This window comes from Rhinoraja longicauda, chromosome 30, assembly GCF_053455715.1.
Source record: "Rhinoraja longicauda isolate Sanriku21f chromosome 30, sRhiLon1.1, whole genome shotgun sequence".
Lineage (NCBI taxonomy): Eukaryota > Metazoa > Chordata > Chondrichthyes > Rajiformes > Arhynchobatidae > Rhinoraja > Rhinoraja longicauda.
Genome location: NC_135982.1, coordinates 22,638,931 through 22,666,394, shown reverse-complemented (window position 1 = coordinate 22,666,394; position 27,464 = coordinate 22,638,931). Strand labels below are relative to the sequence as shown.

Genomic DNA, 27,464 nt, shown 5'->3' with positions numbered 1-27,464 from the left:
AGAAGCTGGAATCTTAAGCAGAAACACAAAGTGCTGGAGGAACTTAGAGGGTCAGGGAGCATCTGTGGAGGGAACCTAAAGCAAGAGAACCTGAAGAAGGGTCTGAAGAAGATTCTGATCCAAAACATCGTCTGCCCTTTCCCTTCATAGAAGCTGCCTGTGCCGCTCGGTTGTTCCAGTATTGTGGGGTTTTCTGCCTATATTTCTGGAGATGTTATCAGTCGAATGATACATTAAACCTAGCACACTTAAATTAATTATCTGGTTATTATCTACAAATTGTGGGACCTTGTTGTATGCAAATAAGCCAATGCAATCAGACATTTTAACAATGTTTTCAAAAGTAATGAATTGAATTTTTTAATGTTAGATCGTGCAAACTTGGGGAAGGTGGTGCAGAAATGCAAGTTATTGCTTTCAGGTTGCTTTCCGTTTCTGTTTCTATCAGTGTTTGTACATGAGTACCAGTCTCCATCACTATCCATGTATGTGCATATATCTCTCTCTGAGTGCCTTTCTCTTCAGAACTGAGGCATTGTGTGCAATGCCGTGAATGGCTTTGAGGATCTGATCGGACCCAGTGTAGCCACAGGTTTTATTTGTTGCTTCCCTCTAATGAGTGAATGAGATGGACTAATTGCTCTCTTTCTCTTGTTTTTTTGTGCTGCAGGTCCACCTCGTCACCTGCTCTGCTTTCCTCAGCTCTGCCAATAAGTTTGAGTTCCTGGACTTGGGCTATGTAAGTAGTGCAGTGAGCATGTGAGACAAATGGAGGGCAGATATACACTCGCCCACAGAGATGGCTAAAGGTTGGCATTACTGTTGGGATGGGGTTAATGATTTATTGACAACAATCACAAAAATCCAAGATGGAAGCTGAAATATTCCTTTGAGTGTTTTAATATGATGAGATCTATATCAATGATTTGGATGAGAACATACATGGCAAGATTAACAAGTTTGCTGATGACACAAAAGTAGGTGGTTTTGCAGATAGTGAAGATGGTTGTGAAAGATTGCAGCAGGATCTGGATCGATTGGTCAGGTGGGTGGGGGATTGGTTGATGGAATTTAATACAGAGAAATGTGAGGTGTTGCATTTTGGGACGTCTAACATGGGCAGGACCTACACAGTGAATGGCAGGGCTCTGGGGAGTGTTGTATTGAGGGATTTAGGAGTGCAAGCGCATAGTTCCTTGAAGGTCAAGTCGCAGGTAAATAAATTAGTGAAAAGGGCTTTTGGCATATTGGCTTACATCAGTCAGAGTATTGAGTATTCCTTTCTTCTATCCAGAGATGATGCCTCTCCCGTTGAGTTACTCCAGCATTTTGTGTCTATCTATTGAGTATAGAAGTTGGGAGGTCATGTTGCAGTTGAATAAGACGTTGGTGAGGCCGCATTTAGCGTACTGTGTTCAGTTCTGGGCACCATGTTATAGGAAAAATGTTGTCAAGCTGGAAAGGGTACAGAGAAGACTTACGAGGATGTTGCCAGGACCAGAGGGTCTGAACTACAGGGAGAGGTTGAGTAGGCTGGGACTCTATTTCTTGGAGCGCGGGAGGATGAGGTAAGATCTTATAGAGGTGTATAAAATCATGAGAGGAATAGATCGGGTAGATGTACAGTGTCTCTTGCTCAGAGTAGGTGAATCGGGGACAAGAGGACATAGGTTTAAGGTGAAGGGGAAAAGATATAAGAGGAATCTGAGGGGCAACTTTTTCACATAAAGCGTGATGGGTGTATGGAACAAGCTGCCAGAGGAGATAGTTGAGGGAGGGACTATCCCAACCTTTAAGAAACAGTTAGACAGGTACATAGATAGGACAGGCTTGGAGGAATATGGACCAAATGCGGGCATAAAGGTGGGACTTGTGTATTTGGGACATGTTGGCTGGTGTATGCAAGTTGCGCCGAAGGGCCTGTTTCCACGCTGTATCACTCTATGACTCTATGAGGCATGTAAATGGAGATAGATACACATAGATACTATATAATACACTAAATATCAATAAATTAATAACCATAATACTCATGGAAAAAAGCAAAGTCCTTCCCTGCTGTCTGCAACACCACTGCTTTTCATCCAGTTCAAAGAGTTCTGATAGCTGATTCCGACCTGGCTTAATTTTATAATAAAGTCAAGGTTTGATCTTATATACAATAACAAGGTGTGAGGGTATTCCTGTCATGTTTCTGTTGTGCACGGACTTATGTGACTGGAACCCATCCCAGCCACACTCCATGTTTGTCTCTCAATGTGCCATTGCTACTGTCCCAGTCAGTTTAAGATGTTGCAGTTCAACTCTCAGTATGAGAATGATTTCAACCGCAGCAGCAGTGTGCATTCATGCGGACCCTTTGACATGGTTATCGTATCTCCTGGAGCTTTGCAGCAACATTATCAAACAGACTTTGTCACCAAATCATACAAGGAAATAATAGGACAAGCAACCACAAACTGGTCAAGGATTCGGACCTGAGACGGAATAACACCAGACAAGGGCAAATCAGTTGTGTTTTCTGCTGTTTGAAACCTTGTGCTTACTCTGTATTGTGGTGAGTGCTTTAACAAATGGAAGCAAGACCAGTTCAAGTATCCAGAGTGGATTGCCATCGTTCCAGGATTGCAAATGCAGCAGTGTGTCTGTGATAGGACGTGTTAATACAGTGTACCGTCACCTCAAAACGAATACAAAATAGATTGATGTACAGAAATCAATAGCCTCATGTGCACCGTTATATGTGTTCTGGCATCTTTTCATCTGTAAAAAAAAACATTTCCAGATATATGTAAGAGTTAAAGATTAGAGCCTTGGTTATTGATGTAAGCAACGTGGGTGAAAAACCATGTGGGCTTACAGAAAGGATTTGAACAGTTTAATCTATTAATGTAGAGATATTGGAAATGGGTAGTTTGACCATGTGGTGTAGTCAGAGGTAAAAAAAAAACAAATGATGAAACTCCTGGATATTCTCTGCTCGAGTTGCTAGCTCTAATGTGCAGGAAGGATTTCAGAGTTTTTCTTACTTCTTTGTAGCAACTGATGGAGAGACTGCAGAAGATAGTGAAGCTGCCCCACCACTTGAGACCAACACAGAGCAGCAAGGTAAGATCAAAGCCGTCTAATCTCAACACTGGCAATTGCACAGCATTGACTTCAAGTTTAAACAAAGCTCATTTATTTTTGCCAGATCAACACGGAGTTCAGGCCCGAGTTTGCAAGGTGCCTTGAACCTCTGCTCTTCCTGAACCAGCGGCGATCCGCATCAGTGACAGGAGGCTGCTTGGGAACGGGAGTTAACATTGGAGTTGGAATGTAAGCTGTGCCAAAGACACCAATGTTGATGGAATGATATCGTATTTATATGGAGCCTTAAACATGTTAAAACATCAGAGCCCATAACAGATTAATAGGAGAGGTGACAAAGGGTTTGTTGAATAAGCTGATCTCCTCTGAGTCATCCCATTGGGTGTGACTCTGCAGAGCTCATTCAGAGCCAGCTGACTATACGAGTCTGGTAACATATTCAGCAAGTGCCTAACACACATTCTTATGCAATTTCTGAAATTATATTCTGGTTCCATTCCTTTATCGTCTGCTTGCACAAAGCATCTCATTCTTCTGTCATACATCTGCCACTCTTCCAGATCAGCTTGTTATCCTTCAATTACTCGCCTTCTCAATAGATAATTTAGCAATAAAAGCAAGAGAGACGCCGTATCTATGATCCAAGAGAGAGTTAGGGTTAACGGAATCAGGTGATATGGGGAGAAAGCAGGAATGGGTCACTGATTTTGGATGATCAGCCGAATGGCCTATTCCTGCACCTACTTTCTATGTTTCTAACCCCAAGAAGCAGCTGAAGCAGCAGGAGCAGGAATACTCTGTGTGCTGCTACGAGCCCACTGCACCATTCTATTGTTTTTCTACCATTGCCGCACTTTCACCTCACTCCTCGATTTCCTCACAATCTTGATATATTTTATCTCAAGCTCGACTATACTCAACCTCGGAGAACCCACAGATTCTGGTACGTGGTGAATCATAAAGGATTCCCAACCCACTGAAGAACTTCCTTTCGATCTAAATCACAAACAACCGAGCCTTTCCCCTCCAGTTCTTGGATCAAAACTCGGCAGCTGATTGAAACAACATTGGTCAAAACCCCTAAAAATGTGTTATTTGTTTCACTGTTATCACCTGTCATCTTTAACTCAATTTATATGGTTCATTCAAGAGTATTTCCAAAGAGGTGAGAGTCTCCAGCTGAGGCTGTTTCGGTGGAGTGGTATTAGCCTCTGTGGAGTGGTATGAACCTCCAATAATGAGGCTTTGGACACATCTGCTGTCCATCTTGGTTTGCCTGCAGTACTGTGGGCTGACATCTGTGTACGCCTCTGCACATGGGCACTGGTCTGCTAACGTGGATGCGTGTGTGCCTTTCAGTGTACCAGAAACAGCCCTCATATGTCTCGAGTGGAGCTGCATTCCTGCAGCTAACAGGTGGTGCTTTAGTAATCTAAATACATGGAATAATTTTATTTTCAAGTTGTGACTGCCAAACCTCACAGTTCTTGGAAATGCAGATATGAAGCAGCGGAGAGCTGCGGTGTTGTGTGCGGCATAAGGACAGGGCATGGCCACACATTCCAGATGCAGCAAGCCCACCCCAAGCCTTGCTCTCTGTTCTTCTCCTTGCCTTTCCTTTTTCGGACTCACAGGAGACCTATTATTCAGTAAACCATCAGGAACATAACTACCTTGCTTAATCCCCTCCTGCAACTGGTTGGAGACTCTAGTTGGAACAATCCTGTTCTCGTTCTCTGGTTGATGTAAAAACATCCCGGGGGTAGACAGTCAGAACCTTTATCAGGTGATGGTTGATGCGGATACGATAGTGGCATCTAAGAGACTTTTGGATCGACAGATGGATATGGAGGGAATGGAGGGGTAGGAATCATGTGCAGGCAGGTAGGTGTTGGTCTTTGCATCATGTTCGGCACAGACATTGTAGGTTCAAGGGCCTGTTCTTGTAGTGTATTGTTTTTAATGTTCTATGTCCCACTGAATTACTTTGGAGAAGAGCATGGTAGTACTCGTCCATATTGTTCAACCAACAACAGAAACACAGTTTATCTGAAGACACCAGAAACTGCGGATGCTGGTTACGAAAAGAGAAACAAACTGCTGGAGTAACTCAGCAGGTTAGGCAGCATCTCTGGAGAACATGAGTAGGTGACATTTCTGGTCGGGGACCCTTCTTTGGACTTCTAGACGTTGCCTATCCATGTTCTCCGGAGATGCTGCCTGACCAGCTGAGTCACTCCAGCACTTTGTGTCTTTTAACATCGTCCACCTATCGGTGTGTATTATATTTGCAATACAATACAATATATCTTTATTGTCATTGTACAGGGGTACAACGAGATTGGGAATTAGGGTCTTATTGTGTGCAACCTGACTGATTTTAGTTTTAATCAGAAGTGTGGCTACACTTCCAAAGTGCTTTATTGGTTGTAACATGCTTACAAAGTTTAACTTGCCATCATGTTCAGCATGGGGAGATTGTGGGCCGAAGAGCCTGTTCCTGTGCTGTACTGTCCTATGTTCTATGTTTCAAGGTGTGTTGAGCTTGAGTGCAGGTACGTTTACTCTTTAACCTGTCTAAGGTGCCTTTGAAACAGGCGTTGATGTGCCAAAGTGCAGCAGCTTGTTCAGTGGGTGAAACATCTTGGACACCCAGCCCCTGTGTCCGCCTGGTGTAACCTCTCAATATGGCAGCCTTTTATTGTCAGCGTGTGGGGTGGTCCGACTGCACTGGTTAGCCTGTTATCTCCTTCTTGCAGAGCAATGATGTGAATCCCAGTAATTTTCCACATAAATCCGTTACTGTGCTCAGCCTTGGTTTCTTCTGGGAATGATTGACTGGCATCTCCAGCGGCAGAGCAGGACCTCGGGGGCAAGACCTTGCCTGTGGCCTCTATTTTTATCAGAATTTCAGGGAACTCTCTGGGACACGATTCACTGGGATTGTTTATATTTAGTCTTGTTGATGTCAGAACGTCCCTCGCAATGTGAAATAGTTACACAGGGACTCAGAGAGAGGGGAGCACTGTGATCTGGAGAAGGCAAGATAGCCGAGAGAGATTTCAAAGCAGCATCCTGCATTACTGAAGGCTGGAGGCCAGAGACCGTTCCTGTGCAGGTAGGTTGCTGCTTATGATTTAACTTGGTGATGAATATATCTGAGATTGTCTTCCTTCATGCTGCAATGGTTTACAACCTCTTCTGCACATCCTTATTGCCAGCTGTGGTGCAGGCTCACTAACCCACTCTCACCTGCAGCGTATATACTCACTTTCAATGAGCATTTAGTGTTCCCGTTAGTTATTTATCGGGTACATTTTGTATCCAGTGTTTCAGATCAAGCTTCGCAGCAGCCTTGAGCTGAAGGGATATGAGGCAGCGTTGAATGTCCAGCCAGTTGGCCTCACTTCATTCTTTGAGCATTTGGCTCAGTGCTTCCATTTCCTCATGACTGAGAGGCCACGTAAACAAACATCTGAAGATACAGCATCCAAGACCACTAGCAACCATGTCCATGTGCTGGCTCCCTTACCACCAACCTCCATCCTAACCTCAGACAATCTACTGCTGTTCAGACACTTCCAACTCGAGGTGCTTGCGATTTGGTAGCTGTCGTGAGCAGTCGTTCCGTTGTTTAGTAGTTCATTCAGTTTATCCAGAGAATAAAAGGAAAACAGGACTTACATTTATCTAGCACCGATAGTGTCCCTTTCAGGTTTTACGACAGTGTTTTGCAGCCCATAAAGTTCTTCTGAAATGTCGTCGCCGTGGTAATATAAATGAACCCCACACTCTAAAGCGATCAGGTTAATGTGCACCCTGCAAAAGTTAATGGCTCACGCTTAGAAAAGTGATTAAACTAAAGGAAGTCTGATGGATTGACTAAGGGGTGAGCGGGGGTGAAAACAACTATGTTTATGTTCCCTCCTCTGCAGTTAACTGCTTGCTGGTTTGTGTTAAACTGTGTTATCCCAACAAGTGAACAGTCTGCCAGCACTCAGTGTCCGAGTAGATACAAGGGAGAAAGTAAATCAGAATTCTACTGATTCAACACTTTTCACAAACTTGGGATATCTTGATACATGTTATTGCCAAAAGAGTATTTTTAAATTTTAGACACTCTTGGACTGTCAGGAAAATAGCAACTAGTTTACACCCGGTAAAGCCACTCAAACTGCAATGTAATAATAAAAAAGTAATCTATTCTAAGCAAAAAAGTGAATTGCTGGGGGGTGTCAATGGGTCAAGCAACATCAAGTGGGGCAGAGGGAGGGTTGATGCTTTGTGTCAAGATCCTGCATCAGGACTGAGAGTGTAGAGGGAAGTCAGCCCAAAGAGATTGGAGGGAGGAGTGAGTGGTGATGGGGGAAAAACAAAAGACAAAAAAATAGGCAGATGGTGCTGGGTGGGTGAGAGGAGGGGGAAGGTAGAGATGGTGGCTGGGAGATGGCAACTGGAATTTTTCCAATGGTATCAACATTGAATTTTCCAATTTCAACATCTGCCTAATCATCTCCCACCCAGTTCCATCGATTCAACATCCCACTCCCACCTGGCTACCTACCAGCCTCTCTCCCACCTCCCTCCCCCATATAAGCTTTCCTGTCCCTCTCAGTCCTGATGCAGTGTCTCAACCTAAAATGTGAACTCACATCTTCGACTTCCACAGATGCTGCTTGACCCTCTGAGTTCTCCCAGTATTCTGCATTTGAAACGAATGGAACTGTTGAATTTCCAGCATGTAATCACTCCATGTTAATGTAATTCTATATGTGAATGACCCAATCCCTCAATTTAAGTTTGTTTGCATTATGTATTAATAACATAAAAGTCTATGTTCAAAAAACACTTTTCTTCTGCAGATAACTCTGTTCAATATTCTTTGCCTTTTTCAAACTGAAGGAACTTAGTGGGCACAAAGACATTTGCAGCCTCTGCCTCTCCAGTGTCCCTGAGGGACATGTCCCTGACAAACGCGGTGACCTGCAAGCCCACCTCCCATCGCTACATCAGCACCAAGGTCCTGCTGGCAGAGGGGGTGCACGGCCCCTTCATGGAGCATTGCCGGAACTACGAGAATACCTTCAGGGTAAGGGAGATTGTGAACGAGGCAGCAGCCAGAGAACCAGGTTCACAGGAAGCTCGCAGCATCCAGGGGGCTTAGGGCTTTTCCTTTCAGATGAGGACATTTTCTGAGGGAGTGTCTATTCCGGGCAGGTCAGTGGTCCAGGAGCGAGAAAGGTTTCCAGTTTACAATGAAGACACAAGAGAGTAGAGATGCTGGAATCTTGCGCAAAACACAAAGTTCTGGAGGAACCCAGTTGGGGCAGGCAGCATCTGTGGAGGGAATGAACAGGGTGTTTCATGTCGGGATTCTCCTTCAGACCATTTCCACAGCATCTTTCTTAACCTTGGGATATTTTGAGGTGTGTGTTAGACGATGAAGTCTTATGAAATTAGATAATGGATCACCGAGGACACATGAAAGTTATTTGTGGATTTTTAGATGGGTAAATAGGATAGTTCTGTGAACCGGTACAGATTTCATGGGCAAAATGCCTCCTGTGTTGATGGTAACTAAAATCCTGCAAAACAGGAAGTATAAGCTAGGGTACAGAATCATCAGAAACCATTTTTTAATTTGTAAGAGACTCCTAGGATTGAGGAGTTAGTATCTTCACGGTCGAATTATTACATCGATGTATCAACTGACCTCGTTGGTTAATTGTTTTATGAACCCAGGTCCTACAGACTGAGCTACAGAACCTGAAAGATCAGGTGCAGGAGATGCACCGGGATCTGACCAAGCACCACTCCCTCATCAGGACGGACGCAATGGGTGAGATCCTTCAGAAATCACTGCAAATGGACACTCAGATCACCTCCCACTACTCCTCTGTGGAGACCATGAGGACCATGTTTGAGGAGGTAAGCCAAGGTCTTGACTGTTTTGCCATTGAGGTTTTCTTGCGTGTGCTTTAAGCTTATTTCAGAAAGGAATATCAGTTAATGTTTGGTAATTGACATTAAATCGGGTTGAGGCACTACCAGAACAGAACACCACACTCTCCACCAGTTACCCTGCACCTCTGAGTTAGATGGACAATTTGTGCCTGAGTTAGTGGCACAGAAACAATACGGGGCCATAATCCCTTTGAGGCACTTGGACCATGTCTAACTTGTATCTTAACTCCACTTGACAGGCTTTGATCCAAACCTCTTGTCACCTTTACCGAACAATAGCCCATCATTTTCTATCATAGAGTCATGGAGAGAGTCATAGAGTGATACAGTGAGGAAACAGGCCCTTTGCCTAAACCGGCCAACATGTCCCAGCTGCCCTAGTCCCACCTGCCTATGCTTGGTCCATATCCTTCCAAAGCTGTCCGATTCATGTACCTGTCTAACTGTTTCTTAAACGTTGGGATAGTCCCAGGCTCAACTATCTCCTCTGGCAGCTTGTTCCATACACCCACCACCCTTTGTGTGAAAAAGTTACCCCTCTGATTCCTATTAAATCTTTTCCCCTTCACCTTGAACCAATGTCCTCTGGTCCTCAATTCCCCTACTCTGGGCAAGAGACCCTGTGCATCTACCCGATCTATTCCTCTCATGATTTTATACACATCTTGAAAGTTTTACAGCTCCAGACACACGTTGATCTTTGGAGGAGTGAATTCCAGGATGGAATTCTGCACTTCCTGATTTAGAAGTAACTATATTAATGTTTCTTTAGTATGGTTGGCAGTTATCCTGGTGACTGCCCCCCCCCCCCCCCCCCCACCTCTTGCTACCTTTCCATAGATGCTCTACTGACCTGGCCACTAGCCTCTTAACAGCTTACTTCACCAGAGAGGGTGAGACAGTCCAGGCCACAGACTTCTCCATGGCCATCAATCCTGCTCCGTGATTGCCCATCAGGAGCCACTTGGAAAGTAGGCAGAGGAATAGATGCAAGTTGCAACTCCATAAATGCAAGTTGTTATGAAATATGCTGTAACTTTAGATCACATATGAAGAATAATTTTTCCTGCTTTGCTCTTCAGGTTTGGGAGGAAACATATCAGAGAGTTGCAAACGAGCAGGAGATTTACGAAGGTACTGATGAAGTTTATGTCCATTTCTCTCACACTCATCATTCAGACACCTTAAAAAGACAAAGTGCTAGAGTAACTCAGCGGGTCAGGCAGCGTCTCTGGAGAACATGCTGCCTGACCCGCTGAATTACTCCAGCAGTTTGTCTTTTTTTGTAAACCAGCATCCTCTGTGCGTACCATCTACACGATGCACTATAACTCGCAAGATTATTCCAGCAGCACCTACGCCCACTATCTCCTTCATCTAGCAGGATGAGAGTAGCGGGTGAGAGGGTGCCATCACTTAACTCCAAGCTCCTCTCTGTCACATGGATCTCCATTTCCTCATTGCTGTCCCACACGTCACTAGACCGTGCCACACTACACGTGACTGGGCTGTGCAAAGCCATGCCACATGCAACTAGACTATGCCACCTCCACATGGCTGGGTCATCCATACTGCATGAAACTGGGCAGTGCCACACCACACCTGACTGGACCGTGCCATGCTACATGTGACTGGGCACTGCCATGCCACACGCACTGGACCGTGCCATGCTACATGTGACTGGGCACTGCCACACCACACCTGACTGGACCATGCCATGCTACATGTGACTGGGCACTGCCACGCCACACCTGACTGGACCATGCCATGCTACATGTGACTGGGCACTGCCATGCCACATTATACGCGACTGGAGTACAATCAGGATTCTCACAAGGGTTTCACATTTTATTTTTAAGCACAACTTCATGACCTGATGTTACTGAAGCAAGAGAACCTGTGCCTAACCACCATCACCCGCCAGATCAGCCCATACATTCGCTCGATTGCCAAAGTGAAGGAACGCCTGGAGCCCAGGTTAGATATATCTGTCATTACTCCTTTTGTTCTTAGCACCAACGCCATATGTTCCTTTCCCCTTTTAAAGTTTCCTAGTGATCCTGGAGTGTATATTATGGATAAAAGCCACCCTCTGTTGGCATTTCTTCATTAAAGACCATGAACATTCGCTGCTTTTCATGATCAGGGCTAATCCAGACTTCCGCTAAATGCAAATAATTAATTCCAAGCAGAGATCACTGTGATTGCAAGTGGGAACCCAGAATAAATATGCACTCTCTAAATTTCTTTCCCAGAACCAGTTCGAAAAGATGGTGTGGCAGGTCTTTTTTTTCTTTGTTTTACAAGCATCAGAGCTTCTTCATTGTGTTTCAGTCTCATCTTGCTTTGAAGGCCTCTGTGTCACAGAGTGTGCAGCACAGACATTACCCACAAAGAAGATAAGCTCCACCTGTTCCTCTCACCTGTCCTCCTTTAAACCAAACTGCTTAACTTTCCATGCCAAACAGAAAGAGCTGGAGGAACGCAGCGGTTCAGGCAACACCTGCAGAGGAAATGAACAGGTGATGTTTCAGGTCAAGACCATTCTTCCCACTGAAGTAGGAGGGGGAAAGATGGAAAAGAGAGGTGAGGGCAGGACAAAGCCTGTCAAGTGGTAGGTGGGTAAGGGTGAGGGGGGTGATCGACAGATGGGTGGAGTAAATGACGAAGGCTAGAGATGAAAAGGGGACAAAAGGGTGTTAGGTGTCATTTTGAAGGGTCCCCACCCTAAACCTCACCCATCCATTTCATCTCCATATGCTGCCTGAATCAGAGTTCCTCCAGCACTTTGTTTTTGCTCAAGATTCCTGCATCTGCAGTTTCCTATATCTCCTGCTTAACTTTCCATTCCCTTCCAGTCGAGTTCAATTTCACTTCATCCTTGACCTTATTATTGTTCCATTAATGAAATTTGCACCTTGCTTGTTGCTGCCAGGCTTAAAGAGCCGAAGGATGTGAAGGATGACAGAACAGATAACATGCTGAAGATTTACGATGAAGGCTCAATTATGACGGCAGAGGGGCAGCAAAGGTAAGATTACACCTGTGGCCTATCCAGTCTATCATTCAAAATGGACCAGGACTGGACCGGTCCTTTCCAAATGGACCCATTTAGATCAGCAAAATGCCAAGTCTGCTAGAAATTGCAGAGATGTGGATGCCAGCCAGTCCATCACACAGACCTGCTCCCCCACCACCACCTAAACTTCTAACAGTGGCCTGGCAACTGCCAAGTGCAATTCTATCTGAGCCAACGGTGTAACAGGTAGTGAAATTGCAGGTGTGTAACTGAGCTGTTGCTACAATGAGAAATAGAGTATCGCAGTGGCCATTTGGTGTCAAAACTGTTGAAGACAATCCCGTAAATCCACTCAGCCCTTATTTATCAATCTTTATTTGTCTCTTTTTGATAATTGCTTTTCCCGTAGCCTCCACTCAACCCTCTTTCCACCAGTGTTTTATAGATCGTAACTCACTGTATAATAAGGAATTATTACCTTTTCTGGTCTTTTGCTGGGCATTTTAATTCAGAATCCTCTGGACATAACACTCTTGTGAAAACTACCATTTTCTCAACTAAATTATTTCCTTGTACAAAAGGTCTCTCTGATGGTCGTTTTACGTTCATTCTATTTCAGTAGATAGTGATTTGCATTGGAATTAGGTGGCTGGGACTGGAATAAAGTCATCAACCAGAGTGTGTGCTTGTCTATTGAGCATGTGGGCAACGCCGACACTTAATATTGACGCTGTGTTTGTCTGCTTCTACCTGTAGAAGAAATACCTGGGCAAGACACTGTCAGCTAGGTCTCAATGGAGAAAGAGAGTAAAAGCAGAAGAGAAAAGTGAAATATTTTGATTTTCTTTCAGGAATGATCTTGCTTGCGTGAGTGAAGACAAGGAGAAACAGCTGGACAAGGACAAGATTATTGACAACCGAACTCTAAATATTCTGTCCGAGGATTCCGAGGTGAAATGCAAAGACTTGTATCGCGCAACAAAACTGAAGAGTGGATTGGACACTCCTGACAGAAAAGAGCTCACCTTATAGTGCAGGAATACAAGAGGTGCATCCTCCAATTAATAGGACTGCCGCAAAATGTAAATACAACATAATGACTTTACCCTGGCCCTGATGATGTGCCCCATTCATAAATAATCCCAGCTCTGTTTCATAACTTTGTAGCTAAATGCAAATCTCATGGTGTTATATACCTGTGATTTAAAACATAGCTATTTGGTTGCATTATCTTTTAGCAGAGAATAAATTCCAAGAGATGTCAGTTTGCCCATAAGGTTTCTGTTCCTCTTGCTCTGACCATCCTTATGTTTTATGCTTTCTGCATTTCTGGTCATCGCATTTATATTTGAATTAAGGCATGAATTGTTATTGCAAGATTTTTCTAGCAGGAACACCCACATAATGACAGAGCGGCAGACTGGTGTTTATCTCAGTTGCATTATGTGGTTAGGAAGTCAAACAAACGTTATTGTAAGGGAATTTGAGTGCACGAGTTCTATTCCAATAATACAGATGAGACCACTTCAGGAATAATGTCTACAGATCTAGTCTCCTTGCCTGAGGATGTATTTACAAGAGAGAGGTGCAAATGAGAGTTCACCATATTGACCTGTGGGAGGTAGGTTTGTCAAATGAGCCACCAAAAAGAATAGTAAATTCTTCAGGGACCTGAAAGGGAGTAGGTGTTTCCTCTGACATGAGGGTTAAATAAGGGATTCCCACATTCAGGACAGATATGAATATAAGATTCTTCAGCCAGAGGATAATGAATCTGTGGAATTCACCTCCTTGCTGTATATTCAATACATGAAAATCTATTGATCTTTAAGTTAATGGAGATATGGGATTAGTTTGTGAAACTGAGACCGTGGTTAAAGATCACCACAGCCATTAGGGGTTGGATGACCTGCTTGTTTTACCTATAATCTGATGTTTAAATCCTAGGATTTAAAAAAATGTCTCTCACCATCTTGAACCACAACATTTTATTTATTGTTCCGGGACAATTATCTGGCTGTGGCAATGTATAGGAGTTGCAAAGTTCTTGAAGGAGAAATAGTCTAAATAGTTTGTTCATTGCTAAGTGATGTAGTCTTCATGGAGTAGCTGGTCCTTCTTTTCCTGATGTTCCTGTCCCTTGATGTTTCGCCTCATGTTCCTGTTCCTTGTTACTACTGTTACAAGGGAATGGCCAAGTGGTATGCTACAGGTAAGCTAAGATTTCCAAGTCCTGGTTTAATCTGGGGAAAGAGGCAGGTTTAACCTGGGGAAAGATGGAGGGCAGCATTTGGGTTGTATCCTGTATTTGTAACCTGCTTGATTTCACTTTGCACCACCTCTACAATATGGAGGTACTGAGATTGACTTAACTTCTCAAGCCTGTTTGGCACTGAGATGGGAACTGAATACTTCATTGAAGATTTTACAGCTAGCATATGCATGCAATGTGGGATAAAATTTTCACATGAACTAATGCACACAGCTTGTACATAATTGAATAAAAGATCATTAATAAGTCACAACCAAACATGACTGACTTTGGTTAGTTAAAGTACCAGTTAAGATCCCATGGAGCAGGAACGTTTAAATCCAATGCTACAAGGACAGGTTGGACAAAGTTGTTTTCTCTAGAACCTCGGAGGTTGAGGCCTGATAGAAACTTATAAAATTGAGGCATAGATAGGGTAATCAGAATCTTTTTCCCCAGGGTGGAAATATCAAAGACGAGATGGCATAACTTTACGTTGACAGAGGCAAAGTTTAAAGATGTGTAGGGCAAGTTTTTTTTAACACATAGAGTGGTAGGTGCCTGGAATGCACTACCAGGGTGGTGGTGGAGGCAGATACCACGGTGACATTTAAGAGACTTTTAGATATGCAATGAATGGAGTGATATTGATTACGTACAGAGAGATTGTTTAACTTTGCAAAGTTAAGTATGGATAGTTAAGTCATGTTCAGTACGGATATAGTGGGCCGAAGAGCCTGTTCCTGTGCTCTATGTTGTTAATGAAGAATAATATTTATGTTAATGAAGAATAAGCAAATAACACAAATAAAAGTATAAATTGCAAAACTAAACTAAAAGAAATGTTGGAAAAGCACAAGTCAAGTAGCATTTGGAAAGAAAGACTAGTTCACATTCCAGGAGTATATGTGCAGATCTGATGAAGGACACAAACCCTAAACAGCAGCTTTTTTAAATTTCCTTTCTAAACTTGTGCACTTACAGCATTATCAGTCTTTGTCAATAAAAGTAAACAGCAAAATAAGCAACTAGAAAACAGTTAGTATGAAGGAAACCAATGTAATTGAAAAATGCTCTTTTCTTTCTCAATAACTGAAGGATGAAGTTTTAAAGTTTCCATAAATAAACCAGAAAAGTGACAATAAAGTTTGCAAATCAGTAAACTTTGTTTGCTGCTTCTCCTCTGGAACTTGGGTTCTGCTAAATTCCTGAAGCTCCACTGTTTTTGCTTTCTAAGTATTGGGTTATTGTTCCTTTCTGGGAATTACTTAATTCCATAGAATTTTCTCAAAGCATCCTCTGGCTCTGAACCTTGTGTTGGAATATGAAAGGTAGTTAGGTTAGAAGCAGGTGGTTAAAACAGATGCTTTCTAACTTATTACTACCAATCATGTCATAATACTGCTTCACAAATACATTTATATTCATCTTTGGAAAATTCTCATAAATCTTAAAAATTAAAAACACCTGTGTTCAAAAGCAATCTAACTTTGAAAACTTTTGCAATTGTGATTTTAAGATTAAACCCCTTCATTCTTTTCACCCCAATTCATAGTGCAAGTAAGCTCAACTCATGGTTGGGAGAAAGATCTTGTTCGTAATTGCATAAGTTAGGATGAACAAGTTAGGATTCTTTTCTCTCGAAAAGGCCAAGGGGTAAATTCAGAGGTCTTCAAAATTGCACAGTTCATTAAGATCAACAGAAATACAACCAAAATAACAAATTCACCATTAATAAATCTTTACTCAGTATATTTCTAAGAAAAATGTTGATAGCTGAAATTGTGAAGGGATTGTGGATACACACTGGAAAAGGTCAATCAGATTGAATGGTCATTTTTATGCTGTAAAGTCTGATTCTGGTTTGCGTTGTGCTCAGTACAGACTCAGTCCAAACAAAGATAGGTCACACTACCGAGGAGTGATAAAAACTGCTGGTGGTGGGATCAGATTTGGAGGTGAATCTAATCATGGCTGAATCTTTCTGAAATAACTGGAATAGTTTGACAAGAATGTTGAAGCTCTTGCACTGACTCCCAAATAATCAATGCTGAGGAAAGGAAAGCGAAGAAACGAAAATCAACTCAAAACGTGGAGATATGCTATTGGCACCATGCCCAACTTACCTCGTAGCTATTTGCAAGCTCATCTTTTTGACACCTGCTGCCTCAATAATGGATTGTGTAATCTAAATTAAATGGATGGTAACTTGTTATTTTGGAAGGTCACAGGTTTATGAGAATAATCCTAAGGATGATTGGGTTAACATATGGCTCTGTTGTTTTATGGCTCTGGGCCTGTACCCGTTGGAGTGTGGAAGGATGAGGGGGGGGGATCTAATTGAAACCTATTGACTAATGAAGATAGAATAGAAGTGAAGAGGATATTTCCAGTCGTGGGAGAGTCTAGGACCAGAGGGCACTGCCTCAGAATAAAGGACATAGCTTTAGAACAGAGATGAGGATGAATTTCTCTAGCCATGGGATGCTGGATCAGTAGAATTCATTGCCACAGATGGAGGTAGAGGCCAAGTCTTTAGCTATTTTTAATGCAGAGATTGATGCGTTCTTGATTTGTAAGGGTGTCAAAGGTTACAGAGAGAAGGCATGAGAAGGAAAAAACAGATCAGCCACGATTGAATGGCAGAGCAGACTTGATGGGCAAATGGCCCAAATCTGCTCCAAGTCCCTGTGATCCTCTGTCTGTCCATTTCCCTCTGCCTCTTCTGCGCCCTCTCCAAAGCCTCCACATCCATCCTGTAATGGGGCAAGCAGAACTGCATGCAATACTCCAAATGCGGCCTAACCTAGGTCCTACAAAGATGCAACATTACTTCCTGACTCTTATGCTTGATGCTCTGACCAATGAATGACAAACATACCATATGCCTTCTTTACCACTATCTACCTTCACTCTGCCTCTGGTTGTTGTGCCTTTGTTCTCTATCTTCTTGCCAATCAAACTACAACTGCCCAACACTATTAGCTCATTTTTTAAAATTATGAAAACATAAGTATGGATGGAGGCTACTCAGCTCATTGTATCTGTGCTAGTTTATTGGAAGCATGGCTCTTACCCTAACTTGACATTGTTCATTCTCCTGACAATCTGCCTTGACATAGTCTCTTTGTTAGATTGTAGCAGTGATGCAGAAGGACATTATTCTGCATTAACAGATAGCACATGAAAGAAAGTTGTTAATTGCTCAAACATTGTAGGACAAATAAGCACAACACTGGAACATTTTTGGTTAAAAATCATTGGGAAACTGTTCTTGGGTTCTTTGGTCCTGGGCATGAGGGTCAGGAAGGAGAAATGAAACATTGAGCTTAGAATCAGACAACTTCAAAAATGGCAGATTATGTTTTGATGCATGTTTTTCTTTAATTTAAAAGATATGTATTGATTGACTCCAAAAGGAAATGTGGCTAATAGCAAATTTCCCTCACATGTGAGTGCACGTGAATGTGTTCCAACTCTGCTCATGGTAACACAGAGCTGGGATTGCACGATGAAAGAGAATGACCATGCTGCCACAAAACCAGAAAATGCCAGAAAGCACAGGGAAGCAGTCAGCATGCAAAAGGTGAGAAATATCATCTTATATCAGGTAAACACCTGCTTTTATTTAAGATTTCCAGCATTTGCAGTGTTTTGCTCCCCCCCCCCCCTCCCCCACCATATATAAATATAGTAATACTTCTCCATTTTCCATCAATGGTGCAGAGGTAACAATATTTTACTGAATAGGTGGTGGCCAATTTTTGTATCTATATTTCTCAATGATGGGAAAAGAGTGTTTCAGTTCAGGCACCCAAAATCACCAGTTTTCTAGGTCAGGCACAGCACGCATGAGGTACAGAGCAAAGCTCCCTGAACAGTACCCTAACAATGACTCAGCTCCAATCTCAGATGGTTGCCCAACTATGACCACACGCTGCTCACATGCTTTGTGAGGATTCTGAGCTAGTGACTAATTCACCTGAACTCAGAGGCAGACTTTGAGAAACTGGCCCATGCCTGGTAGGAGTTGGACTGAGACATCACCCAATCGATGTCATGACGGGTCCCTGGTAAAGGAAATTTGCAATCCATCAGCCTGGTTGTTGAGCTAACCAGGAATCAGAAGTAAAAAGCTGGTCCCCTGTCATTTTCTAAAAAAAAGTTCAATGTAAAATATCATTAATTTCAACAATTTCCTGAATAAAATGCAACATATTCTGGTCAAGACAAAATAAAAAAGTAACTCCACCTATCTTTTACAAACCATGATTATCTTTGTTTACAGCAAAACTTAATTACTTAAGTTACTTTTCCTGATACAGTATGTTGGCATATTGCAATAACGCATCTTCCCTAAATATATAAAGCAGCCCTCCTTGATATTTTTTGATCAAAAACAGTCTTTATATGAAGTAACAAGTCTATAATAAATGGCTTTGTCAAAGCAATAGCTGGAGGGTGTGGCCTCTAACATTTGCACTGAATATTCCGTTCCCACTATCCATAAGTGCTCCATTACAGATCTCTGCAGCACCACACTCTTGCTCCAACAGATTGAAGCTAGCTAAGATATTCTCAACAGCAACTGCTGTGGAATTCTTTTCAAGGTTGAAATCAAACAATATTGAGGTGCTACGGGTTAACGGTAACCTGCAGTCACAGGCCGTTATGATTGTGCATTTCTTTCGTATTGTCTCTTCCCACTTCATGGCTCTAGTTTGGCACCTTTGATGAAGGGAAGCCGTGTTGGAATATTTTCCTTGTACAGCTCATAGTCTTCACCAAAGAACTGGATCAAAGTTATCTCTTCTTCCTCAATGCGTTCACGAAAGAAACGCCATGAAGCCATCGTGTACCCGACAATGCAAATGGGATTGCACAAGATTACCTGGGAAAAATAAAGGAAGGCATTTGGTTAGTTTCTGGATTACAGCTATTACATCCCCCACTGCAACTGTCAAGAGAAAGAATGACGAAAAATATGATCTTCTAATTGTACCAGACTGTAATTCTTTGTGCTGGAATAGGGCCTTGTCAGAATCAGTTATATAAGCTGCTTTTGGAGAGTTCCATCTCACCTGCCTTTTCTTATGCCAACTAATTGAAACTTTTACAAGGCTGTTGCCAGGACTCGAAGGATTGAGCTATAGGGAAAGATTCAGCAGACAAGGAGTTTATTCCTTGGTGATCGTAAAGAGGTGCATAAAATCATGAGGGGAACAGATAGGATGAATGCACAGAGTCTTTTACCCAGGGTATAGGAATGAAGAACCAGAGGACATAGGTATAAGGTGAGAGGGGAAAGATTTAATAGAAACCTAAGAGGCAACTTTTTCACTCAGAGGGTGGTGGGTATATAGAACAAGCTGCCAGAGGAGGTAGTTGAGGCAGGTATCATAACAGGATTTAAAAGACATTTGGACAGGTACATGGATAGGAAAAGTTTTGAGGGATATAGGCCAAACGGAACTAGCTTATTGGGGAAACAGTCAAAATGGATGTTGAGCTGATGGGCCTGTTTCCATGCTGTATGACTCTGACTAAACTGATACCATTAATCTGGATGATCATCATTAGATATCCTTTTCAAGGGACATGACAAAGCTTTAATATTTACTACCCTCTCTTATCTTTAATTAATTATATTTCAGAACATGGATGAACCTCACTTGCAATGTATTGTGTCATCAGCAAAAGGAGTGATGGGTTTCTGTTCCTAAGGATAGCCTGGGAAACCAATGGTGAACCTACCTGAGTGCCAATACTCCAGTAAAACCAGCCCACATAGGACGGATGTCTTGACCAAGAGTAGACTCCAGAGGTGACGAGCCTGTGGGACTCTGCCTTCTCGTTTTGTACGATATGATTAAAATTTGATCCAGCAGTTAGCATGGCTGCTTTGCGCAGTAATTCACCAAATAGTACCATCAGCAAACCAAGGAAACTGAGCCACGTAACTTGCTTCAGATCTGCATGCGAGAAGCAAAAGAAATTTAGTTTTCTCTATTTCGGAAACATAAAATGCTCAATAAAACTCACATCTGGCAAAGAGGAGCCAGCGCTGGCGTCGCAGCTGCGGCTTGCCTGCAGTCCGTCTGTCTTTTGTGTTTTTTGTTGTTTTTGTCTGAATTGTAGTTTTAATATGATGTAGTGTTGTACGTTATGTTTTGGGGGGGGGGGTGGGAGGGAACGGGAACTGTAACATTCTCTCTCCAGAACGGAGACGCGACCTTTGTTCTGTGTCGTGTCTCCGTTCCCGTTGCGGCCTACCACCAGCCATGCACCTGGGACCACCTGGGGCTCTGGTTCGCAGAGCCCGCGGCCTGGACTTACCACCTGCGGCGCTGGCTGCCTGCGAATGCTGCGGGAGCGGCTGCGACTCGTCTCCGGAGGCTCCGGCGCGGGCCGCGTGGACGTCGGAAGCCCACAGGCCCCTGGATGGGGGCCGACATCGGGAGCTCCGGCAGCGGCAGAGGCAACGTGTTCGCCCGCCCCGAATCGCGGGGCTTGGGTCGGCCCGCCACGGACCTTTCACCATCCGGCGCGGCCTGAAATAGGCCGCGGGATTTTTCACCGCCCAGCGGGGGCTTCAATGTCGGGAGCCACGACCGCCCCGACGGGGCAACTCCAACAGCCTGACCGCGGGACAAGACGGCAGGGGAAGAGAAAAAGACATTGTGGCCTTCCATCACAGTGAGGAGGGGACTGGAGGAGACTCACTGTGATGGATGTTTCTTTTTTGTTTGGTGTTAGTTGTGATTGTATGTGTTATTGCATTTTTATTGATTAATCTTATTGGTCTTATTGTTCAACTGCGGGTAATGTTTCATTTTACTACACATTTATGTGTATGTAACAAATAAACGACTATTGATATTGATCAGGCCTTGCAACCTCTGAAAAAAATAATAGAAATTAACAATAGGCTCCACCTATATCCTTTCTTTGTCCCGCCCCCTGACATCTGTCTGAAGAAGGGGCTCAACCCGAAACGTCACCCATTCCCTCTCTCCTAGATGCTGCCTGACCTGCTGAGTTACTCCAGCATTTTGTGATACCATAGAAATTAACATGTAAGAATAACTTAATTTCATCAGAACTATAGATTCTGATTTGAATCAGTACAGAGCCACATAAAACGGCTGTGTAGGTACTGAAGAAAAGGAGATGAGGAGGAATTTCTTTAGTCAGAAGGTAGTGAATCTGGAATTCATCGTCACAGATGGCTTTAGAGGCCAAGTCATTGGGTATTTTTAAGGCAGAGATTGACAGATAGTCGATTGGTAAGGGTGTCAAGGGTGTAATAGCGCTACCTTTGGTTGGAGGATTGTAAATGATTGAATAAACCACAGTACAGCTGTGCAGTCATGTTCCGTCAGCAGTGAGTTAACTTGTTATTCTGTGTCTGAGCGGGAAAGATAGATCAGCCGTGATTGAATAGCAGACTAGACTCAATGGGCCAAATTACCTACTTCTGCTCCTATGATTTATGAACTGATGGAAAAAAAAGTAAGAAGTGCAAAGAAACTAAATGTGGAAAAAATGAGTTAATATCTCAATATAACTATTTCCAGCTGTGACAAAAGACCAACATAGAATGGTAAATCTCCCTTGATCCCCTGAATAGTTTCAGCATTTTATGCGTTACATTTTCATTATCTTCAGTACTTTGCTCTTCAGTTTTGGTAATTTCTAACTGGTAGTAGTTTACCCATTTTATCTTGCAGTACCAGGCAAATACAAGTTGTCCAGTACTGCAATTCCTGACAAATACACAATGAACCATATAGGAAAATATGCTTGTGTGGATATTATGGATTGGACATATGTGGGCCGAAGGGCTTGTTTCCATGCTATAACTCTAAACTAAACATCTCCATCCCTATTGATTACATACCCTAGGGTAGGTAGCCAAGTTCAGACTTTTGTGAAACTTTATTCCTGAAAAAGGTTACATCTCTGGATCAGCAAATAAGAGAAATTTGGAAAAATCCAACAGTACACCACACAATTCCTACTGCTACAAAAGTGGCTGAGACTATACTCAGCAATACGTTCCAAAACACAGTTACTATTGAATGCTGCAGTGAACATTTCCAGCTTGGAACAGACAGGTACCGAGTCAAGCTAGCTCTGTCCACCCAGCAACAATTCTCGTGTGAACTTTTAATTCATCCCAAAATCAGAACAGTTGCTCCTAATTTGGTATCTCAATTTGTCAGCATTGCCACCCATTCCTTATCTTGAGGGGCAATTTGAACTGGTCTTACTGTCTTTCGTTCACTGTTGACCCGAATCAGTTGCATAAATATTATTGTTAAAGCGTAGCTTAGATATCAGATATTACTTGGCAAACAATTCACCCGCTGATTTTCTAAACCCTTTTCAGCATCTCTACTCTGTCAGAATAAGGTCAAAGTCAAAATTGCTGATCGCTAATGTCAAACAAGGGTAGCTCTGGTCTGCAAGAAAATACCATTGGACTCAGTCACACCTTAATGGTTTTGCGATACAGCAATTTTGTCTCAATTTCTTCAATTAAATCTGGAAGTATTAGAAGTCACAACCATAATAATGGGTTGGGAAATTCGTTATTCTGTTTGACAATATATCACATTTGTTCATTTGAAATTAAAAAAAGCCACGACTCACCTGGAAAGAGAAGTTTCTCAATGGTGAATTCCACCCATGAAGACATGGCTGCTAGTTTGTATTCTGCACTATGATTTAACAAGAAAGAGTCTAGAGAGAGGGACCTGGGATTAATAACTGCAGTCACAAGGTATTCTGAATAATGGAATAAACTCAGAGAGCACAAATACCTGTGAAAGAAGACATTTGAAATATTACTCTGAAATCCACAAATTCTTTGTTTCTACTACTGTACAGTGGAAGACATGACTACTAGTTTATATTCCACACTATGATTTAACAAGTCTGGAGAGAGGGGCTATCTGAAGCTATCAGAAGAGGAAATACAACAGTTCCTATTCAAGTATATGTCTAAGAACTGGAGTTAAGGGGTAACAGGAAACCCAATGAATGTCTCAGTACATTGCTATCATTTTAATTTTATGGCGTTTACAGATGGTTACATAAAAATGAATATTTAAATTGAAAACATATACATCACTCCACTACATTACTGATCATTGATGCCTGGAAGTGAAACTTCACCGATATTGCTGATGCTTAATGTTGATTAATTGCTTTGTGTCAAACAGAACAAAACGACATTTGGACACGTGAAGAGTGATTTTGAAACCTGTGAACAAATACTTCAATATAAGGCTGTGCTGAACAAGTTTACTTTTCTATTAATTAAGCCTTGCCCAAGCAGACCAGAAACAATCTAGAAAATCACATACCAGCCAAAATGTTGCCATGATGATCCTCCAAAGCTCAGTATTAAACCACAGCCACAAACGAAACCAAGGAAACAGGCCCGAACAGCAATCTGGAGGCACAGATCAGAAGTCAATATGTAGTTTGAGAAATAATTTCAAGTGATTCAATAGGGCAGCAATTGAAAACCAATAGAACAAAGTTTTTTTTTAAAAGAACACATCAAATCTGGTATTTGTCACTCCTGCCCTGCATTCAGTAACAGACTTGCCACCTCTGCAACTTTAAAGTTCTATTATCGCCAATATCTATCCCCTTGCCTCTGGCACTATTAAGTAGCAATTCTACCAGCTGCACCACTGTGTTGCCCCATTTGATCTATTAAGTCTACATTTGCTCTCAAGACAATCCCATCAATTTAATTCCCACTTATTTCCCTGTAACTGTTACTATCTCATAGGCACAGAAACTCCACACCACAGTGGAGTCTCCTACCACAGTGAGGGAAATTTAGTGGGCACATTTCTGGCATGTGGGTATAAACCACACTGAGGACACCCAGATATTGTATTATATCATATACATGCAGACAGCAAGACATCAGGATCAAACCTGAGTCGCTTGAGCTGCAAGGCAGTAATCTGCTTGATGCACCACGTCCACATTCCTGCCCACCGATCAGCCCCGACTGATTATCATTCATGACTCTCGCAGACGTCAACACCATGATACCTTTGGATAATTCTGATTTTATCACAAACATTTCCGTTCTCCGCAGCCCTTTTTCTCTCTGCACCTTAAAACATAAACTGAAATGTTAACTCTGTTTCTCTTTCCCCATAGACTACCAGGCCAGCTGAGTTTTCCCAAATTTTCAGCACCTTCCAGTTTTTAGTTCTCACCTTTTAATTCATTTATCTTTTATCTCTTAGCCAACCCACCCCTCTCAGCTTTGGTATCAAGGTTGGGGGATGGAATGTAGAAAGACTGAAGGACCAGCATGGGTAGTAGCAGACTAGTGCCAAAAGATAATGAGTAAACAACAAAATGCTAGAGGAACTATGCAGGTCAGGAATCAGGGATAATGTTGGTATTGGGGTGTTGCGGGAGAGGAATTCCTTACATCATAAAACTCAGCATGGCACCTGCATGCCCAGGAACGAGAGGCAGCCAATATTACCAAAGAGCCATACCACCCTGGCCATGCGCTCATCTCGCTCCCAGCACCAGGAAGGAGGTACAGGAGCCTGAGAACTGTGACTAGTATGTTCAAGAACAGCTGCTTCCCAGCAACCATCAGGCTCTTGAACACTACATAATACTAACCTCAGCAACTCTGATCTTCTGAGGACTATGTCATTGGCTTCACTACAGACTTACACTATTATTAAGGGCCAAACGGCCTACTCCTGCACCTATTTTCTATGTTATCTAATATAATGGTTATTCATTCATTGTATTATAGATTATTATGTGGTATCTGTGTGTTATTGCATTAATGAGCTTGTTAAGTAAGAATTTCATTATTCCATTGCCAGTACATATGACAATTCAATAATCTTGACCCTTGAACTATTCAGCTGCAAGAGGTAGAGAAATAGCAGGTGGAGTTTAATTCAAGCAAGAGTGTGGAATTGCACTTTCGGACGTCGGATTGATAGGCAGATGTCTGGACAAAGGCCAGAGATGTAAAGACCATAGGTGGAAGACAAAAGGATTAAAGAGTTGTGAATTGTGAAGCTAGAGAAAGGAATGTAGGTGGAAGGAGAGGGAAGAAATAGGTGCTAGGTGGGGCACAGAGGAGAGAGGGAGCTATTGGTAAAATCCTTAAAAGCATTAATGTACAGAGGGATCTTAAAGTCCAAGTCCATCATTCTCTGAAAGCAGCACAATAAATAGATAAGGTGGTGAAGACAGCATATCCCTAGCCAGTCTGAAGGGTCTCGACCCGAAACGTCACCCATTCCTTCTCTCCAGAGATGCTGCCTGCCCTGCTGAGTTACTCCAGCTTTTTGTGTCTATCTGAGGCATATGGTATGCTTGCCATAATTGGTTGGGGCAGCGAGTACAACAGTCAGGAAGTCTTGATGCAACTTTATAAGACTTTGGTTAGCTCTCATTTAGAGTATTCTGGAACATACTGTTCTTGAACATACTAGTCACAGTTCTCAGGCTCCTGTACCTCCTTCCTGGTGCTGGGAGCGAGATGAGAGCATGGCCAGGGTGGTATGGCTCTGTGGTGATATTGGCTGCCTCTCGTTCCTGGGCATGCAGATGGCATGCTGAGTTTTATGATGTAAGGAATTCCTCTCCCGCAACACCCCAATACCAACATCATCCCTGATCCCTGACCTGTATAGTTCCTCTAGCATTTTGTTCTGGTACACCATTGCAGAAAGGATGTTGAGGCTTTGGAGAGGATGCAAATGTGATTTACCAGAAATGCTGCCTGGATTACAGGAGATTAACTCTTAAGAGGTTAGATTGTTTTTCCTGTAATGCCAGAGGGGAGACCTAATAGAAGTATATAAAAACATCAGAGGCATACGCAGGGCAGACAGTCAGACTCCCCCCCTCCCCCGGGCAGAAATGTCAAGACTTGAAGGCATAGTTTTTAGATGAGGAGGGCAAAGTTTAAAGTAGATGTGTGGGGCAAGTTTTGTTTTACAGCCTGCCTGGTAGAACTTTTGGAAAAGCACATGGATATGGTGGGAGGACAGACACAAAATGCAGGAGCATCTCAGCGGGACAGGCAGCATCACCGGGTGACGTTTTGGATCCAGGGCATTATGGAGGGATTTGGATTATGTGCAGAGAGATATATATAGTATAAGAAAATAACTGCAGATGCTGGTACAAATCGAAGGTATTTATTCACAAAATGCTGGAGTAACTCAGCAGGTCAGGCAGCATCTCAGGAGAGAAGGAATGGGTGACGTTTCGGATCGAGACCCTTCTTCAGAGTGATGTGCAGAGAGAGATCAGTTTAACTTCGCATCATGTTCTATGAGGCTGCCAGCCGCGCTTCCACAGGGCTGGGCGGCGGTATTGCTTGCAACATTGCGGGGACTCGTCCCTCGCCGTCCCCCCGGCCCCGACCGCCAATGTTACCTGATAGTGAAGCCCCCGGTACAGCAGCACCAGTATCACGTTGATGGCAGCCAGGTAGACGGCCAGCAGGGCGCGACCGGCGAAAGTGGCCGGGATGCCGGTCAGGCCCGGCAGCAGGACGACGGAAATTCCAAGCGCGAAGCTGGCGGCGCTGAGGCGGCCCTCGGCCACCAGCCCGCCTCCCGCCATTGCCGCGCGCGCGCTCGCGAGAGCCGCACCAAGCGCCGCGAGCCCCGCCGCCGCGCACTGCGCAGCCGCCACGCGCCAGCCGCCCGCCCGCCCGCCACGTGACCCTAGCCAGGTACCAAGGTGGGCACCTTGTGTCAGTGACAGTGCAGGTGATGGAAGCGCCAGGGACTACTTGCCTTCCAGCATCTCGTGTCTGTGCAGGTGATAGAGGCACCAGGCACTATCTGCCCCCCCAATACCTTGTCAGTGCAGGTGATGGAGGTGCCACGTACTATGTGCCCTCCAGCACCTTGTGTAATGCAGGGCAGTCAATGAAGACTTTCGGTTAGATGGTATTTGAACTGAATACCAAAGTCACATGGGAACCAGGGAAAATACAGTTGCATGCTCATTACACACTCTCTCTCTTTGGTTTATGTTGATATTTATACTTCACAAGAGATTCCTCCCACCTTGTGCATTTCCCAACCCCTCTGCTTAACTTTTCCCAAT

The 27,464-nt window shown here is 43.3% G+C and overlaps 2 protein-coding genes across 6 annotated transcripts in view; one reads left to right on the top strand and one right to left on the bottom strand.

The window, feature by feature from the left end:
* The window catches only part of rnf207b (ring finger protein 207b), a 40,018-nt gene extending 24,456 nt beyond the window's left edge, over positions 1 to 15,562 (top strand). For all 5 annotated transcript variants that reach the window (XM_078425519.1, XM_078425520.1, XM_078425521.1 and 2 more), the window contains 9 exons: positions 671 to 739; positions 3,040 to 3,108; positions 3,194 to 3,318; positions 7,993 to 8,179; positions 8,833 to 9,018; positions 10,137 to 10,188; positions 10,914 to 11,031; positions 11,990 to 12,085; positions 12,925 to 15,562. In XM_078425519.1, the coding sequence (XP_078281645.1) occupies positions 671 to 739; positions 3,040 to 3,108; positions 3,194 to 3,318; positions 7,993 to 8,179; positions 8,833 to 9,018; positions 10,137 to 10,188; positions 10,914 to 11,031; positions 11,990 to 12,085; positions 12,925 to 13,105 (1,083 nt within the window). In that variant the 3' untranslated portion in view covers positions 13,106 to 15,562. The remainder of the gene's footprint in view (positions 1 to 670; positions 740 to 3,039; positions 3,109 to 3,193; positions 3,319 to 7,992; positions 8,180 to 8,832; positions 9,019 to 10,136; positions 10,189 to 10,913; positions 11,032 to 11,989; positions 12,086 to 12,924) is intronic.
* Positions 15,563 to 18,001: 2,439 nt separating this feature from the next.
* On the bottom strand, positions 18,002 to 26,972 carry icmt (isoprenylcysteine carboxyl methyltransferase). Its single transcript, XM_078425523.1, has 5 exons — positions 26,784 to 26,972; positions 23,696 to 23,784; positions 22,980 to 23,149; positions 20,079 to 20,296; positions 18,002 to 19,215 (listed from the first exon to the last, which is right to left on the bottom strand). The coding sequence occupies exons 1-5, from the start codon at positions 26,970 to 26,972 to the stop codon at positions 19,033 to 19,035; spliced, it is 849 nt and encodes a 282-aa protein (XP_078281649.1). The 3' UTR covers positions 18,002 to 19,032.
* Positions 26,973 to 27,464: the final 492 nt, after the last annotated feature.